The sequence below is a fragment of the Macaca fascicularis genome, chromosome 10, assembly GCF_037993035.2.
Source record: "Macaca fascicularis isolate 582-1 chromosome 10, T2T-MFA8v1.1".
Taxonomy (NCBI): domain Eukaryota; kingdom Metazoa; phylum Chordata; class Mammalia; order Primates; family Cercopithecidae; genus Macaca; species Macaca fascicularis.
The window spans coordinates 53,369,187-53,387,845 of record NC_088384.1 but is presented as its reverse complement, the minus strand read 5'-3'; the positions used below and the strand labels follow the sequence as shown (position 1 = coordinate 53,387,845).

At 59.6% G+C, this 18,659-nt stretch overlaps 1 protein-coding gene across 1 annotated transcript; it reads right to left on the bottom strand.

The window, feature by feature from the left end:
* Positions 1–1,823: 1,823 nt before the first annotated feature.
* LOC135965272 (BTB/POZ domain-containing protein KCTD5-like) lies at positions 1,824–16,752 on the bottom strand. The gene is made up of 6 exons (XM_065521796.1): positions 16,477–16,752; positions 14,729–14,837; positions 12,850–12,941; positions 10,932–11,027; positions 8,341–8,466; positions 1,824–3,573 (listed from the first exon to the last, which is right to left on the bottom strand). Exons 1-6 carry the CDS (start codon positions 16,750–16,752, stop codon positions 3,544–3,546), a joined length of 729 nt encoding a protein of 242 aa, XP_065377868.1. The 3' UTR covers positions 1,824–3,543.
* Between the last annotated feature and the right edge of the window lie 1,907 nt (positions 16,753–18,659).

The following is an 18,659-nucleotide window of genomic DNA, read 5'->3' as shown; positions in this document are numbered from 1 at the left end:
CGCGCGCACACACACACACACACACCATACCCATGCCACTCACAGGCACACACCACATGCCACACATCACATACAGCACATGTGCATGCCACACACACTATGCGCACACAGGCACACACCACACCCACACCATGTACAGCCAGTACGTACGTACACATATACACACACACACACACACCACACACACAGCGGGAGCGCCGGGAAAGAAGTCTGTGGGCTCCATTCGGGAGCGGTGAACTGCGGTGAGGGGTCAGCCACAGGCTGGGCCTCCCTGTGCCAAGCCCCAGGCCTGGGAACGCTGGGGAGGAAGGGCTGGTCTGAGGGCAAACTGACCCATCTTGGGGGACATAGCTCAGAGTGCAGAGGTGCCGGAAGTCACCACCCCTCACAGACGCCACATCAGGGCCTTGGTGGCCATACTGTGGGGCCAGCTCTTTATTACCCCAGCCAGCCACTGCCATGCGCTCTAGGAGGAAGGAGGGTGCCAGAAGTCCCTGCTGAATGGACACCAATAAATGCAGGGATGTCGAGGGTGGTGCCAGCTGCTGGAGGGCTCCAGTCATGGGCTCTGCAGGAAGCCTGGGGGGATGGGCACCCACGCGAGGCATCTGCACGTGCCCCGCCCCTGCCTCCTCTTCTGCCCTCACACTGGGCTTCCTGGAGTGGGGCGGGGCCCCAGCCCCCACAGTGGGTGGGCTATGCCGGAGCCCTAGGTCTGAGGAGGAACAGGGCTCCCTCCCTGCCCAGCAGACCCAGCGGCCCTAAGCGTCCTCGGCTTCAGGATCCAAACTGCACGGCTTGTCTGCTTTCCAGCCTTTTGCTTGGATGGGAGACCTGCTCTGGGCTTTGGCTAGGGATGCCTGCCATGCTGAGGCCTCTCCCAAGTGCCCACAACTCTACCCGGTCAAGGGGTTGCAAGGCCTAGCCAGGCTCCTGGTGGGAGTCAGGCAGTGGGAAGACCCCTTGGAGCAGAATCTGGGTCTCTCCCCTGCTCCCAACCCCTGTGCCGGCCTCATGCTGGGCTCCTGGAAGCCCAGTCACCCACTCCACCCCTCACCAGGGTGCTGCGGTCAGGCTGGGCCAGCCACACACCTGGAAACAGGATGGACAAGGCCACTACAGCCTGAGGCTCTGTGACCTCAGACAGCCAGGCCCTGGGGGACACCATGAATGGGAATCTCCTTGCAGGGGGGCAGGGAGTCCAAGGACCAGGTTCGCAGAGCAGCCACCAGGGGAAGTCATAGCAGCTGGGGAGGGGGTGCCAGGACCCCAGGACCTTCTCAGGAAGCTCCTGCTGTCACCACCTGGGCTGCAGGCTAAAGTGAGGGAGGAGAGGTGGACATTGACTTGAGGTATCAGGACTTCCAAAAAAAACATCACTTGAGCCGGGCGCAATGGCTCACGCCTGGAATCCCAGCTGCTTGGGAGGCTGAGGCAGGAGGATCACTTGAGCCCAGGAGTTCAAGACCAGCCTGGGCAACGTAGCAAGACCCTTGTCTCTTAAGGAAAAAAAAAAAAAAAAGGCCCTTGTACATGGTCTCTAGTCCCCCAGGATGGGGGTATGATATCTGCTGGAGGCAGGTGAGGTGTCCAGGTGGAGCAGGATGCAGGGATAGGCTGTGCAGCTCTGATCCAGTGGCCCCAGCCAAGCTAGCACCCCGTGGACTGCCCGGCTCTGCCCCGGTCATCGACTGAGAGGCAGAGCCCCGAGTGAGCCGTGGCGGCCAGTGGGGCTGGGCGGCTTGGAGAGGCAGCACCTTGGTCCAAGCGACCCGGGTTGGCATTTCCCTGCATCTTAAGACCATTAACAGCTGCTACGCTCATTCATAAATACACAATTTTATTTGCTATTTTCAGGGGAAACTTAGGCATTAAACTGTAAGCTGATAAAATACAATACCTAAAAAAGTATAAAAGTATAAATATCCCCTCAGAATAAATTTTAGTGAATTAAGTCTTAATATCTTTAAATTAAAAAAACCACAAGCCTATCTACTATGTCAAGGTCAAAAGTCAAACAACGCTAAGCGGCCAGCAGCTCCCCAGAGAGGATGCCCAGGAGCCCCAGTGGCCGTCGTCCTCCCGGGCTCTGCTGGGGAGGACAGGGTCGACCGTGGCTAAGTCTGCCTTCTAGAAAGGCTTTTATAAATTGTTTAAGCCAAACATGTAACAACATACAAGAGACCTTACAAAAACGAGGAGGTAAGTCCTAATGCTGGAGAACTGGTTAATCAGGTGACTGGCAAAGAAGAGGATGAGGCCTAGGCAGGAAGTCTCCAGAAGCATTGGAAACCAGACAGTGTCAGAGCCTCTGACCTGCAGGCGGGAGGCCGGTGGTCAGTCTGCACAGCGCCCCTTGGGAAGCCTGAGGTCCGGAAGCAAAGCGCTTGGAGCCTGCCCTGCACACCAGGTCCCCAGACTCTGACAGGTCCCCACAGCCAGCTGAGAAAGGTCTGTTTTCAAAGCATGCGGGCAGCGGTTTCTAAAGGAATCCCAGCAGCTCCCACGGCATGTCGGGCAGAGCCCGTGCAGGTCGAGTAAAGTCCCAAACATCCCAGAAAGAGAGGAAAGGCTGCATAGTTACACAAAGAAAATGAGAGAGCGGCGAGAGAGAGGCATTTGTGATGCTCTGTAAACATCCCGAATTTTCACCGTGACCCAGACCTTCAGCTCCAGAAGCCAGTGGACAGGCCTCCAGCTCAACCTCTATGCCAGGCGCAACAAGGCACTGACAGGCGCCAGCTCCCCGTGAGCCCGCAGTGGGAGGGACGAGGCGACACTGCTACCTCACGCTAACGGGTGGAACAGATCAGTCTGCACGCAGCAAGCCCTGTGGGCATTTCCAGAGTATAAACACTGGGGAGTCTATCCACACGGAAAAGGGGTACAAAGTTCTCTCGCCTGGAAAATACAAATTGAGAAGCCTTGACTATCCCAGGCTTGGTCAGGCGGGGTTGGAGCCTGTGTCAGAAGAAGGCCCAGCCTCGGAATGACACCGGGAAGTAGTGACGACGTAGAAGCCACCTGTGTCAGGAGCTCTGCGAGGTTGAGAGAAACCAGCGATCCCGCCTGCGAGGCAGAGCAGACTCCCTGACTGAGACTAGGGCCTGGCGGTTGGACCAGAGGCCACGACGCGCTGGACACCGATGCGGCTGCGGCCGCTTCCTGCCAGTGAAGCCCAGGCTGCTTTTCCAGACTGTGTAGCACCAAGAACGCTTCCTTCACACCATCTTCAGTATTGAGCGGGTTGACTGGGAGCGTCTGCCTCAGTCCCATGTGGCACTTGGAAAAAACAGATCGAGGCCCCCCCGAGAGGCAGTGCCCACCCGGCCGCTGCGCTCCCCCCACCTGGGGACGTCTGGCCTTGGACAGCTGGGCCCGTCTCTCACCACCCACCTCAGAGGCAAAAAAGGATTCACACCCAGATCTCTAGAAAAATGATCAAAAGCAGGTTTCTTCTCACAGCCAAGCTTCCTGGACATGGCAGTTCATTACATCTTGGGAAAACGTAAATCATTTCTTCAGCTGTCAATACTATGTCCCTTACATCCTTGAACCTCGTTCTTGCAAAATCTGAAAAACACCAAATGCATAAAATGAGGACTTGGGCCCTGGGCTAGGGAGGTGGCCCTGACCAGGCGCCTGCTCCAGAGAACAGAGCCCACAGGCCTGGGGTCAGCTCGGGGGGCCCTGAGAACCCAGCAGCACCGGCCAGGCTCTTGGGGACTCAGCTGGCAGGCCCAGGACCTTCACCGGGGTGACCGGCACATCTCCAGGCCCCACACAGGAAGTGCTCACTGTGCATGGCAGCCCCTCCCAGGCCCACCCAAAAGTGCTGACTCCTGGCCCTCTCACCCACTCAGTCCTGGGTTTCAGACATGAAATGCAACTCGGCCCGTGGGTCCCTCAGCAGTCCCCGCTCCCCGATTGTCTCCCTCCGTTCCTCTATGCCTACTGCAGCCCCCACCCCCACCCCGACACCCAGACCCTCCTGGAGATGCCCCTTGCCCAAGCCCTCGGCCCCGCACCTCAGCCTGGCCAGTCCACCTCGTATGCCGGCCCCTCCCGGCTGCCCCATGGAACACCGGCCAGCCCTCAGAGGCCTACCCCAAGTGCAGATCACGCTGTGGGGACCCCTCCTCATCTGGACCACGGCAGCCCTGCAGAGTCCACCGCCCCTCGGCCCCTGCCCTCCCCACCCTCTGACCTCCTCAGAACTCTTCCTTGGGGTACCCTCCCTTTCCTCACCAGCATCCAGGAACCCCCCGAGGCCACCCCCAAGTCGGCCTGGGCTCCCCTGAGAACAGGCTCAGGCGCTGGTCAATGCTGCTGAGCTGAACTCCCAAAATGAGCCACGGCAGCCCCAGAGACCATGTGGAGGGGAAACCAGCCCACGCTTCCGGGCAGGGAGCTTCGGAGCAAGCCAGCCTCACTGTGCGTGGCCCACAACGGCTGTCTCCATGTGTCACATGAGGGCTGCGAAACACCAGGTGGGGCAGCAATGCCCGGGCCCACGCCGGGCACAGCCTCCCAAAGGTCACTGCCATGCTGCACTGACCAGAAAGAGGGCAGTGGTGAGAGGTGCATGCCGCCCCAGGCTTGTTCCGAAGGCTCCCGGAGGCCATGTCCCCTGAGCTGCTCAGCCTAACTCCAATACTCCACCCCCAACGGTGCACCTGAGGCTCAGTGCCCTGGGCCACTTCCAGCTCGAGGCTCCCACTCACTCTCCAGTGCCTCGGAGGAGCCCATCCCGCAGGCCAGCACATCCCTGGGCCAGGGTGATACCCAAGTTTACTGGGATGTCTGGAGTTGACTCAGGGAGACAGTGCAGCTCCCAAGCCCCCACCAGCCCTTTGTAAAACTAAGCAGTGCAGTGGACAGGCCACGAGCAGCGTGGCATCGGAGCATCCGGGAGCCCCAACAGCTCCCTCCTGATGCGGGAAGGAGACCCCCTGGAGACCTGCAGCCAAAGTGCTGTCCTTCACCCTCCCAAGACTGGCCGGGGCAGCACTAGCTACTCTGTCTACTCTCACCCCAGGCTGAGACCCACGTCTTCTGGACACACTCTCGCCCTAAGCCATCTTCCACAGGAAGGCCCAACTGCAGACACCAACCAGGGGGCCCTTGAGGCTGTACCCCATGGCCAGGCACCCCACAGGAAGGCAGGCACGGGTGGCTGAGGAGCTTGCAGGACACGCTGGTCTGGGAGGCTTGAGCACAGCAGGGATGCCGTGGGCTTTGGCAGCTGAGATCGGGGTCTGCTGTCTGCTGCAGTGGTCCTGACCCCTTGGCCCTGAGCCTGTGGCCTGAGCCAGACAAGGTCACCCACTAGGGCTGCCAGCAGGAGTGGCACTCCCTGCCCAGCCTCCAGGAAGGGCTCTTGTGTTCGCGACTACTGACGTCCACAGCCTGGCCTGACACAGGCACCCTCCAGTCATCCCAACAAACGCCCCAATACTGCCCCTGGGCGTCTGCCCCCACAGCAACAGCCCCACCGCCCCCCAGAAAGTGCTATTTCGGATCTACAGCTGGCGTGGAGTGTGGAGGGCTCTTGTCAACTACGGGGCAGAGACAGACACACAGGGAGGGTCTGCAGCAAGGGTCAGCTGGGGCCATGGGGTCAAGGAGGCCACGGAGCTCACCATGACATTCACACTTAATCTGAGCCACTCCCTGGGTGCCCCTCGTCCTCGTCGTCACTCTGGCGGCGTGCAGCGTGCAGTAGGGGAGAAGACAGGCTGTCAGGACAGTGCGGGTGGGCGGCTACCCCGGGCCCAAACCCCCACACCCGGTGACCCTCCAGTGAGGCCACGCCATGAAGAGACACACAGGCTCAGGGGCTCTGCCACATCTCAGAGGTGAAACTTCCCTGTGTGAGGCAGCTGCATCTCGTGATCTGGGGCTGGTCCTGTCCCACCACATGCTGAGGGGCTGAACCCTGTCCAGAGGCACCTGGCCTCCGGCCCCACTCCTGGCAGATGGCGCTAGCTCGCAGATCTTGGCCTGATAGGAGGGCCTCTGCTGCCTGGGCTCTGTGGACCCCACTGCATTGGCCCCACTGCTGCGGGAGAGAGGGTGGGGCCCTGGGTGACAGGAGGTAAGACTGGGATCAGCCATGGTGGCAGGCGGCGGACCTACCCATCGAGCGTGGCTATGGAATGGAGCCCCAAAAACACCAAAAACCCCCTCCTCAGCCGCCCGGGCACTGCTCGACGCCGGGGGAGACCCTGGCCTCTGCCCAGGCGCCCGCCCTTGCTGATCTGAACCTGTCTCTCTGTTCCTTGGGAATAAACAGCAGCCCCGAGTTCAAGCGCTCTGTGAGCTCTGCGCGTCCTTCTAACAAGTTCTTGAGGGGCTGGCGTGGGAAGCAGGTGTGCTCATGTGTGGACCACCTTCGCCTGCAACAAGTGCAACCCCTTGCTCCTGCCACCGCTGACTGAAGTGTGGACAGCTGCCCAGCAGCACCAGGCCACACATGCTGCAGGGACACCAGGGACGAGGGCCTGCAGACCATGCGGCCTGTGCAGCCCAGCCACACTCGGGTGCCCCCATCACAGTCCTCCAGCTGTGGCCCCAGCAATTCCCCACGGCCTCCTGAGGCCCTGGCCTGAGCTCTGCCTCCGGGGCACTGCTGACACCACCCCCATCAAGAAGCCACCACAGCTGCCCCACTTCAGAGCAGGTATTTTTGGAAAATGAAATAGGGCCACATTCTCAACCACAAATGGATTTGGGGTCATGCCTGGAGCTTCCTCACAGTACAGAGCGTGTCCTTTCTGCAGCTGCCAAGCCACCTGAGGGATAGGAGCCCAGGGGAGCTTGGTTATAAAAACTAAGCTCAGAAATAAAAAACTTCTAAAAATAAAACCATTTAGAAAAGAGCCCTACGACTGCTCCAAGAGGAAGAGAAGCGCCTCCCTGTGACTGAGCTCCAGGGGTTGCCTCCTAGGCTTGAGACTCAAATGGAAGAGCATCTCCAAGCCTGGCAGTGAAACCCCAGCTTCCACCCTGGCTGTCACGAGCCAGGGCCTGTCCTAGCCCTATACTGCCCCGGCCTCGAGGAACAGTGGTGGAGCAGGACTGCCCTCTGCCCACAGCAAGAGGGCAACCGGCGGCCAGCAAGGGAGGCTCTGGGCCAGGACAGTTGCCCGTGGTGGAAAGGCTGCAGTGACCGGGTCACAGGCCTCCAGGAGACGTGCTTGGTGGCCCCGCCCCTCTGTTCCCAAAGGCATACCTCCAAAGGCCGACTCGGAGAGGCTCACAGGGACAGTCCTGGACTGCTGGTGGCTGGCCAGAGGCCCCCAGCCAAGAGTCTGCGGTTGCCCAGGTGTCCCTGGTTTAATGCCACCAGTTAAAAATCTTCCAGTTCTGGCCTCTCATGGCACCCACTCAACATCCTTTGCCAATGCCCCGAGCCTTCACCCCAGGCTGGCTCCCCACAGAGCCTGCCCCACCACCCAGGCTCTCCCAGACCCATGCAGACCCCAGCCAAGGGCTCTCCAGCCACCACCTGGCTCTGAGGTCCGGGAGTCCTGCCAGGTGGAGCTGGCCCAGGCCAAGGCCGGATTCTGCTCAGATGGTCACATTTGTCCATCTTGGAGTCTCAACCTTAAGAATGTGCCCAGAGGAAATGCCACCAGAATGGGTCCCCTGTGGGCAGGGCCACGGGGCCAACCTGAAAGCAAATGAGGCAGGGGTCCCTGAATTTCACCCCAGCTGCCTGCCCCACAGAAAACAGAAGGGCCTGAACCCCCGCAGAGTCTGCGCCAGTGCTGCCAGGCTGGGTGCCACACAGGGCCCACTCTGTGCAGCCTGAGAATCCCAGGGCCTGCAGGACACCCTCCTCTCAACAAAGATGAGGCCCAGACAGTGGCTGAGCCAGGGTGCCCACCCCTGCACTCAGGGATGGCCCAGATCCCCACCACGACAACTGGACCCCCACATCCCTGCACTCAGGGATGGCCCAGATCCCTATGCCAGCCAGGCCTCAGCGTCCCAAGTCCTCACTCACACAGCAGAGGCTGTGCCCTGGGAACAGAGAACCCTGGGTCCCCTGAGACACAGCCCTCAGTGGCATTCCTAAGAGCACAGCCCCTGCAGTAGGCCCAGGGGCCCCTTCCAGGAGCAGCTCTGTGTGCAGGCTGGGAGGTCACAGGAGCTTACTGGGAGCCTGTGTTGACAGACCCTGTCCCACGGGAGACCATGCGTCTGACCAGTCAGCAAGGCCACAGGGGCGGACACTGGGGCCTTGATGAGAATGGCAGGAGAGGAGGAAGCTCTGAGAGGGCAAGAGCCTTCCCACCCAAGCCTGCCCCAGGCCGGGGCCATCCCAGCTCTCACCTTGGCCTTCTCGCTGGGCTCACTGGCTGTACCGTATGGGGTGTTGTGCAGCTCCTTGGACACCACACAGAGGAACTCCGCCTGGTCTTCGTTCCCATAGTTGTAAGAGGAGCCGATGCTGACCAGCTGCAAGGGAAGACACAGCCTGAGATGCAGCCCATTGAAGCCTGAGAGAGACGCAGCCAGGCTGACCGGCCCAGGCTCAGGACGTGCCTGCCACCGCGAAAGCCGCAGCAAAGACTGCCGACGCCTGAGGAAATGGATGGAAAACAAAGCCCCAGAACGCCTGCACGAGCACACGTGTGGCACCCCCACACCATGGCACGGCACGGGGCGAACTCGTCCTCTGCGAGGACCCTGAGCTTTCCTTGGCGCTTCCAGCTGGGACAAAAGGGGCCGCTGCCCCAGGGGGAGGGGCGCAGAAGGGTCCCTGAACTGGGGTGGAGGGAGAGGGGCAGCGGGAGGAGAGTGGAGGGCAGTTCTGATAGCCTGGAGGGAAGAGCTTGGGGCCCGCTGACTGGACCAAAAGCCGCTGGAGGAGCTGTGCTGCCCAGGAGTTCGGCCAGGGTGGGTCTGCTGCAGCCTGCTGGGCACACCCTTGGGCCACTCCAACCTGCCTCCCTCCAGGTGACCAGGCAGGCCAGGCCATGCAGGCCCAGGGCCAACCTGTCTCTCTGGCCAGGCATCTGGCCCATGGCTGGCTAATCTGGGCCCCTAGGAACTTCTGTGCTTTTAAAGGGAAAATTAAAATGCAATATGCAAATCACAAAAAGCATGCCAGCAGCACACCACCAAGCCAAAAAGCAGCTGGGTGGCACTCACAGTTTGGCCTCACTATGACATGCACAGTTGGACCAATGGCCGGGAGAGCAACCCGCAGTTAGCTGCTGTTCCTGTGCCGCTGGCGGCTGACCCAGTGGGCAACAGTGGACCCAGCCCAGTGAGGCGGCCACAGGGGTGCTGGCATGGGCCCGAGCAGCTAAGGGTATCCCTGGGAGCACTCATGGCCATGCCCACCGGAGCCCCTGTGTCCTCACAGGCACCCCAGCCACTTCCCAAGCCTTGTTCGCAATCCCCTGCTGACCACTGGGGACCCTAGGTCCGGTCTGGCCACCTCCCAGCACCCCGCAGGGTCCCACCCCACAGCCGGGGCAGCTGGTCAGCCCAGCAGCTTCCCTACATGAACTGGGAGAAGGGGTCGCCAAGGGATGAAGCGTGCCAAGCAGGTCATAATCAAGGAACGGGGAGGACACCCGTTCTTTGCAATGGGTTCGGAATCCACCCAGAAGCGCTAAGGGCAAAGACCTGAAGCCGCCCCGGAAGGGAGGTGCCCACTACGGGCAAGACACATCGCTCCCTCCCAGACAGAAAAGTCACAAGACAGCTGCAAGAAGAGCACAGGTGCCACATGGGGATAGCCCTGTTCACGGACCCCGAGCTGCTGACACAGCTTCCCAGGGCCTCTTGACAACGGGGAGGTGGGGCTTGCCTAGCAGTGGAGATTTCTGTTCCCATGGGAGCCTCTGGCACGATTCTGGTGAGGTCAGAGCATGAGAAACATGCAGCCGCCAGTGCAGGGCAGGGCCCAGGCTGCTGGTCAGCTGCCCTGTCAGCACAGAGACCCACAGTCACCCCGGCCCCCAGCCTAGGGGTTCAGGGTGGACGGTGGGATGCAAATGTCTTTGGCGACATTTTAAGGGGAGGCTCAGAGTACCCTAGAATGTGATTATTTTGAAAGACTCAAAGGAAAAGGTAGCTTTCATTCAGAGGGACACTGGCTGAGCCTGTCACTCCCACAACCTGGCAGGGCCACTGGGTCATGGACAGAATCTGCCCCAGACAGAAGCAAGTGACAGAGGAAACTCTTAGGACAGGGAGGGCTGGGCAAGGTCACTGTCCCCACCCTCAGTGTCTGCCTAGCACCAGGAACAGTGGCAGCCAGGCCGTGGGCAAGGGTTCCCCACTCAGAGGCCATGCCTCATGTGTCCTGAGGTCCCCGATGACAAGCCACAAGGCCACAGCACAGTGGCCCATGCAGCACTCAGGTGGCTCCCATGGAAGCTGCTGAAGAAGGCACGCCCTGCACAGACCCATCAGACCCCACCCGCCACAGCTTGGTAAAGCCAGGTGGAAAGAAGGCACGGGGGCCTAGCAGCACCTTCCAGCACAGGCAGGAAGGGAGGCAGCCTGAGAAGGGCATCAGGGCCTCCATATGCTTCACTGGAGTGAGCTGTGGGGGACGGGGGCGTGCACTGAGTGGTGGGCTTGCCAGGAGGCTCTGGGGACACCAATCCCCTGGTCACACAGAGGTGCCAGGTGATGTGAAGAAAGTGCAGCGCTGGGAAGAAGAGGCAGGCCAGGGAGGAGGGAAAGGTACGGGGCAGAGCCTGAGACACCTCTGCCCACCACACTCGAACTCCCACGGCTCCTCCAGTGGAAACAGGGCGCAGGCCACTGTCGTGAGCACCCCCGGAACTGCAGGAAGATGCCAGCAGCGAAGTCTGCATTTCCAGGAGCACTGAGCCCTGAGCCACTGTGAGTACAAGTTCAGCTGCAGCATGGCTGCCGCCAGCCTGGCCACGACCCCTCACCTGCTCAAACTTCCAGCCATCAGACATGGTGGACACCATCTGCGTGAGCTCCTCCTCCTGGCATTGCAGCACGCGGTACACATGCTTCACAGGCACCTGCAAGAACAATGGGCACAAGTAAGGGCGGGCCACCCATGTCCCGCTGCTGCCTGTGGCCCCAGCCCAGGTGACCCAGGGAGGCTGAGGTTCACTCTCCAGTTCTCAGCACAGGGCACGAGGCCCAAAGCAACCCTGAGCACATCCACAAAATCAAAACACGCGGCCCGAACAGCTGCTGTTTTCTGCTTCCTCGTTCGCCTCCAAAAATATTTCTATTTCTAAGTTCCAAAATAAAATGAGTCATGTTCCTGAAATCCCAAGAGCACCTGTGGCTCCACATGACGACACGAGAGCGTCCATTTCTGCTCCGCACGCAGGAACCATGCAGCCCTGAATTCACTGGTCAGGAAAGGCTCTGGCAGGCAGGGCCCTGAGAGCCAGTGGCAGACAAAGCTCACTCCCGGCTACCAGAAGAGGCTCCTGAACTTGAGCAGCAGCCTGGACTCAGGCCTCCTCAAGGCTGAGCTGCTTCCCAAAACTCCATCCACCTCCTAATCCCCCACCTGCCTGGCACACTTGCTATGCCCCTCTAGGCAGCTGTGGTCCTGGAAGTGATGGTGAGCCACCAGGGCCACCCGCCTGCATGGAGCTGCTCCCCAGTGGGCAGGGCGGCCCCATGTCCCAGACACAGTCATTACAGAGGACTCCGGCTGCAGACAGAGCTGGATGGAAACACAGCAGTGAGAAAGGGTTCAGGGATCCTTGGTCCTTGACCTTAAGATGGTGACTCATGCCAGGGATGTATGAGTGACAAAGGCACACAGTGGCCTCGAGGTCACACAACCGAGTGCCTTCTTCTGCAAGACAGTAAGATGCTACTGTGTGTCACAGCAAGACTGGACTGCAAGGACTCTCCCACCTGCACCATTTCTCACCCACCTGTGTCATACGGGCAGGTAGACTGAGGCAGGGAGCACCCACACAGCCCGGTCACACAACAGGGAAAAAAGCAGGCTGGACAAGGTGACCCAGGGTGTGGGACACAGCTCCTGCCCCACAGATAAGGAGCCCCTCCAGATCCCTCAGTGGTGCCAAGGGAACTCCAGCAGGAGGGGGAACTGGGCATGTCGCTAGGTGGCCAGTGGCCCTGAGCGGCCAGGCTAGGAGTCTCTGCATAGGGCCCAGGGCTCTAAGTGGACCGAGACTTCTGATGGCAGCTACAGCCACAGTGTGGCCCACACCCACTCCTGGTGCCTTCCCAAGGATGCTAAGCTGGGGCCCGGGCAGGCTCAGCTCTCAGGGACAAGACTGATGCCCAAGGCCCAGCAGTGGCCCCTCCACAGGAGGTACTGGGCACAGCCCACCAACAACCTGGGCTCCCCGGGCTGCAGAAGGGCTGCGCTAGGTGTGAGAGGTCTGTCTGTGGCGACTCGCCCCTCTTCCCAATAAAACCAAGGTCCTTCTGACGCCTGTGCAGATCCACATGACCCCTCTGCTGTCTCCCTCCAGTCATGCTAGCTGCAGGCCCTTGGCACCCTCTGCTCCCTACAAGATGCCATCCACCTCAGGGTCTCCCAGACCAGCCCTCATGGGGCCCTCCTTCCCTCCACGCATCTCCCATGCCCAACTCCCTTACAACCATCCTTTGGGGGCTCCCAGAGGCTGGGCCGGGCAGGCTGAACGGATCCTTCAAGGGAGCCTGGGGCGAGGCTGTAGACGGAGCTGGCGGGCACTGGGGTGGTGACAGAGGACAAGGGTCTCAGGGCAGGAGAGCCCCAGACTGCAGGACTCATGTGGGAGGCAGCCGATCGGGGGAGTAAGAGGGAGCCATTCCTTCACACCAGCCATAAAAGCTTCTAGCCTTAGTTATTTCTCTTACCTGTGATGTTTTGCTGTCTCGTTCTCTAATTTTGTCCTTTACAAGTTTTATTAACGAGGTGATATTGTAAAATTCTGCTTCCTCCAATACTCCTGGAATAAAGAAAAATAAATTGTCTATACTAAACCAAACGAAACCAAAGAATCCCCTGCAATGAGGACCCATGGCTCGGCCCAGCGTGAGCTGCTCAGGCCCCATCCTAACAGGCTTCCTGCAGACACGTTAGCCCTGCGGGGTTCCAGGATTATGGGTGGAGGGGCTGTGGTGAGAGGGCCGACGTGTGGACTAAATACCTCCAGCTCAGGTCACCCTAGGCAACTTCGAGCAACCTCCAGTGGCCCACCAGGTATGGAGTCGCTGGTTACATGCAGCTCAGTGCATGCCTAAACTGAGGCCACGGCATGCAAGGGGTGGGATCTGGCATTTTCCCTCCAAGCCTGGAGGCCAAGGCTTCCTGCTGGGAACCTGCTCACGGCCACGCCACTGGGTGGGGTGCTGTGTGGGGCTCAGGCCTGCAGCCTTGTGTATATGTCTCAGTCACCTGGCACCTCAGTTTACCCCATTCAAAGGGAAGACTGTGGCTGGCTGAGAGGGTCACTTCCAGCTCTTCCCAAAGTCTGCCATCCTAAATGTGCCGCATTTAGGGACTGCACACCTCCCTTAAGAGCCTTAAGAGCAGATTCCACAGGTCTAGCCTCAGGGCTTCCTCATGGGTGGTCTCCAGACGAACCCACACATGGGACATGGCAGCTCAGGACAACACCCCGCCACCTACATAGCACAGAGCCACACAGGATAGAGATGAGAGCCTCAGAGTCACAGGCTTCCCAGCCCTGCACGGGTCCCGCACAGCCCCCTTGTCCAGCACCGAGGGCGAGTGGCCGCGTCGGAGGCGGGTTAGAGGCGGGCCAGCGAGCCCAGGCGGTTTGTGTCTAGCGCCTGTTTCTGAGCCAATCCCACTAGGGGCAGACTGAGATAAAGTGAAGCCTGGACTCAAACGGCTCCATGGCAGAACACAAGGGGCTGCCCAGGCGACCAGAGAGAGCGCATATGAAAGACATTGCCTGCCAAAGAGACAGGAGTGGGCAGCGTGGGTCACAGTCTCAGAGCGGGAGCAGGGCTGGGCCACAGCTCCCGTCACCCCGCGCCCCGCGTGAACTCGGAGGAGGCAGGCAGATACCGAGGCCCAGAGACCCAGAGCAAAAACGGAGTGAGACGCTGCCCAGTACAGACCGATGCACAGACACGGACGCCGGGGAGCAGGGCCACGCCTGCACGCAGGTGCCCAGAAACCCTCAGTCTTCATGGCAAGGCCTCGGGCTGTTCTGAGCCAAGCCAGCACTACAGCACACAGGCAGGCCAGCCTGGGCCCACGCGTGTGGGTGCCGTCCCTGCACCACCACCACTCAGAATGGAACACGGCAGCTGGCAGCAGCAGGCACAGTCCAGGTGATGGCACAGAGATACCACCCTTGGGCTGTCCCTGAGGGAGAGCAGGCCAGGGAACCAGGGCCCTGAGCCACACCGTGGGCATCACCGGGCATGTGCCTCACACACCTGCTCAGACCACCTCAGTCACAGCAGGGAGGAGCCCCTCGCCCCCTTGTGTCGCCAGCTGGAGCCTGCACAGAGGGAGGCCTCCAAGGAGCTGCAGCCGGGGAGGACCCCACAGCCACAGGGTCCCCAGACCTCCCTTCCGGCAGCTGCGCCGCTGCCCGTGGCCTCAGCACCAGAACGTAGGCCCCAGCTTCAGAGTACAGGGCCTGCTCCTCCCTGGGGGCCCAGGCTGCAGGCATCTGCGTCTTAAGTGGAGCCCGTGGCAACTTTGTCAGGCCCTTGCCCCCAAAGCTAAGGCACCTATGCTCAAAAGTCGGCCTACCTTCCTCCGCGAGGTCTTTGTTAATCACCAGTTTGCCATGTCTCAGGTAGTTCAGCACGGGCCCAAAATAGGTGGGGTCTCTGTCGATTAAATAGGCACCTGTTTCGTCCTAAAGAGAGCAGAGCATGGTGAGTCCTCCGTGAGAAGCCGACAGTTCCTGCAGGTCCACCAAGGCCCGGTCACATCAGGAGGCTTCAGAGGCACCAGGTGACCCAGGCCTCTCCCCAACAGACCTGAGCCTGCGGCATCTCGGGAAACCCCTGACGGTGTGGCCACGTCCTGCCACCTACAGCCTAACCCTGACCAGCCACCATCCCAGGTCTAAGTGAGTTTAAGTCTCTCTGTATGGAGACAGCCTGGCTCTGTGTACTCCAAGGTGAGGCCACTGTGCCCTGGACCTCTGTCCTCACAACTGCAAGACCTCTAGGAAAACACACATGAAAACCTCACCCAGATCCTCTGGAGGCTATCGGCCGCTCTGCACCCCCGCCGCCGCCCCAGTGCCTCCAGGACAGCGGGCTTCATATGGGGCCCCTGCCACACTACACTCCTCCCACGTGGTTCAATTCTCTGAGCCCCACAACCTCTGGGCCTATGTAGGACACATCCAGACTCTGTGGACTCGGCACACTGGGCCTGCAGCTGCCTCCACAGCCCTCTCCCAGAGTGACACTGCAGAGCCCTGCATGGCCTGCCCTGAGACCACGTAGACCCTAGAACCCAGCTGAGCCGTGGGGCACCAGAGGCTGAAGGGTGAGCAGCAGGCTGAACCCTTGGTGGGAAATTCCAAAACTGGCTCCTCTGTGGCTGGCCTTATAGCTCTCCGGCCATTTCTTCCCGTGGATTCCTTCTAACTGGTGTGGTTCCTTGAGAAACAGGCCCTGTCTGGGCAGAGGGGAAGGTCAGGGACATCCGCGCCAGGGCAGGGAGGCAGTGGCGTGTGGAGGTGCTGCTCTCACCACTGCACTCTTTGAGTGCTTTCAATGGGAGATTTCCACATCCACAGGAAGTGCCAAGGTCTTAAACCAGGACCTCCAAATCCCACCAGGGTTCAGGTCTTGCTGTGGCCTGACTCGCTTCCACACATGTAGGCAAAGGTCTTGGTGCTCCCAGCTCAAGTGAGTCACGTGCTCCAGATAGGCCTAGCGCGTGCGGGGGCTACTCGTGGCGCCAGCCCAGGCCCCGACAGTGCCTAGCCCATGCGCAAGGGCCTTGGCAGCTCACTGCTGGTGTTAGGGATGTGGCTCGGTAGCCTCCACCCTGATGCAGAAACAAAAAAAAATTAAGGAACATGGGAAAATGGGAAACACAAAATCATACAAAATTCAGGATATACTCCTAGGCTCACGGAGACAAAGGCAGCAAGGTCACCTTGGGGAGGTTTAGAACAGCGCCTGGGCCAACCTAGGCAGGGCCCCTGTGCTGCCCATAAGGCCGGCAGCAGGGCCTGCCCAAGCCCCCACAACACGAGGAAGGAAAGATGCCCCGGCCTGGTCACGCCTCTAAGTCTGGGATGAGGAGAGGCCACCACGAAGCCAGCGAGATGCTGCGGGCTGGGCGTGGGGGCGCTCTTCTTCCTGGCTTTCCAGTGCCTTCCACGGCTTACACAACCAGCACAGGCTGCACTTGATTTTCGGGAGGGTTCATGGTGTTTTTTTTTTTGTAAAAGAGCCATAATTAAGACTGTTTTCTTGATAAGTCATTTCCCTCGTCTTCCCCGCATCTCACTGAATTGGCATCTGACCTACTTGTGGCCAGGCCCAAGATGGCATTGAGTGGGCCCAGCAGGCTGGGCTGAGCCACCCATCTCCAGGGGTCCCAGCTTTCAGCCGGAGCCACGGGCCGTAGGCCAGGCAGGGCAGTTTCCAAACCACAAAGAAGAGGGTGACCCTGGACACGGGAGCACATGGGAGGCAGCGCCGAGCCAGGGCACACACAGCCCTGGGAGATGGAGAAAAGACCCCGCGGACAGAGCTGACTGCTTGCCCACTCCCCAAGTCCACAGGGCAGCTGCAGATGGACATCTGGTCAGGAAAGCAGTGCTCAGAGTAGTCTGGTAACAAGCTTGGCCACTCTGTTCATCTCACCAGACTCCGGCTGCAGCTCTCCACCATCCATGCTGTTGCCCAGCAAAGCAGCAGGGGCAACGTGGGGGTCCCCCAGCCTCTCAGGCACACGTCCCTAATGCAACCAGCAGCCTTGAAAATGGCAGTGAAGGGCTGGGAATGCTGGCTCACGCCTGTAATCCCAGAACTTTGGGAGGCCAAGGCAGGCGAATTACCTGAGATCAGGAGTTCAACACCAGCCTGACCAACATGGCAAAACCCTGTCTCTACTAAAAATACAAAAATTAGCTGGGCATGGTGGAGGGTACCTGTAATCCCAGCTACTAGGGAGGCTGAGGCAGGAGAATCGCTTGAACCCAAGAGCCCCGCTGCAGTGAGCCAACATTGTGCATTGCACTCCAGCCTGGGCGATACAGCGAGGCTCCGTCTCAAAAAAAAAAAAAAAAAAGGAAAACCACAGTGAGGAATGAGGGTGGAGACTGGCAAACTCTCACGCCAGATGCTGAACGGAACATAACCCTGCTGCCGCCCACTGCTCCCGCAGCTCCCGGAGCTCCGCACAGAGGCTCGGTCAGCCCTGCGGCTCTCAGTCACTCCCAGCGTTCGGAGACACGTGCCACCAGAGGGGACGAAATCAAGAGGGGGAGGTGCCCTGAGCCAACTCTGCCAAATTGCCCCACAGAAATCTAGACGCGAAGGCATAGAATTTTCTGTGCACCAACATCCGCAATCAACCTAATTAGAAATACTGAGTTTTTACTCTGAAATTATCCGATCTCGCACACAAAAGCTTCACCACTACTCTCTCTTCTGTTTTGTTTTATGCAGATGTGTGGTGTCTTTGGCCCATGAGAGGCCTTTGATGTCACCAATTACTAATGGGGAAACTGAGGCCAGAGAGCAAGGAGGCTTGTCCAAGGCACCCAGATTCAGAGAGCGGGGGGAACCCTGCGCCCTGATCGCCAGGCCTGCTGCCTCCCCACTACCCCTCCCTTCCATTGCTTCTGGGCCTCACCCAGCACAGAAACTGGAATTTGGGAGGTCCGTGCCCCACGCATGACTCAAAGCTTAGTGAGAAGCAGACGTGTGTGGTCTCATGACCTGGCCCTTCACACGAGGTCCAGCGGCTTCTCTGGGAAGAAACATGCTTCAGGTGCACCACAGGGGGTCTTGCCAAGCTGAGGTCGCTGCAGGGTCCTGCTCTGCTCGGCAGGAACTGGAGCCCTCTCAGAAGCAGGGGTCTCAGGTTTCTTGAAAGAAAACTCGGGGGCTGCCCAGGAAGCCCTGCCCTTCCCACAGCACCAGCACCCAGAGGTGGAGACACACCCTGTGGGGGCCTGTCCTGCTAGGGTCAGCCAGAGCTCTGGGTGGCAGCAAGGAGACTGGAAGGGAGAGGCATTCCTGGCCATACACACGGCCTTCAGCGGCCTCTGGCGCATCACCAAAAGCTGACAGGGCTGAGTGTGGCCAGAAGTGGACGTTAACAGAAATTAAGTGCGGCTGGCTGAGTGTGGTGGCTCACACCTGTAATCCCAGCACTTTGGGAGGCTGAGGCAGGCGGATCATGAGGTCAGGAAGTCAAGACCATCCTGGCTAACACGGTGAAACCCCGTCTCTACTAAAAATTCAAAAAAATTAGCCAGGCGTGGTGGCGGGTGCCTGTAGTCCCAGCTACTCAGGAGGCTGAGACAGGAGAATGGTGTGAACCCGGGAGGCGGAGCTTGCAGTGAGCTGAGATCGCACCACTGCACTTCACCCTGGGCAACAGAGCGAGACTCCGTCTCGGAAAAAAAAAAAAAAGAAAGAAAAAGAAATTAAGTGCAGCTGCAGGAAGAAAAAAGCGTTCTTGGCATACTCTTTCTAAA

Bases quoted from the DNA above. Each gene is read 5' to 3' on its own strand.
- LOC135965272 (XM_065521796.1), bottom strand. From the start codon at position 16,752: ATGTCCATCTGCAGCTGCCCTGTGGACTTGGGGAGTGGGCAAGCAGTC. The intron at 11,028-12,849 runs GTAAGAGAAATA...TTGTTCTTGCAG, and splicing joins GAGACAGCAAAACATCACAG to GTGCCTGTGAAGCATGTGTA. The intron at 8,467-10,931 runs GTGAGGGGTCGT...CTTCCCTTGCAG, and splicing joins ATGGCTGGAAGTTTGAGCAG to CTGGTCAGCATCGGCTCCTC.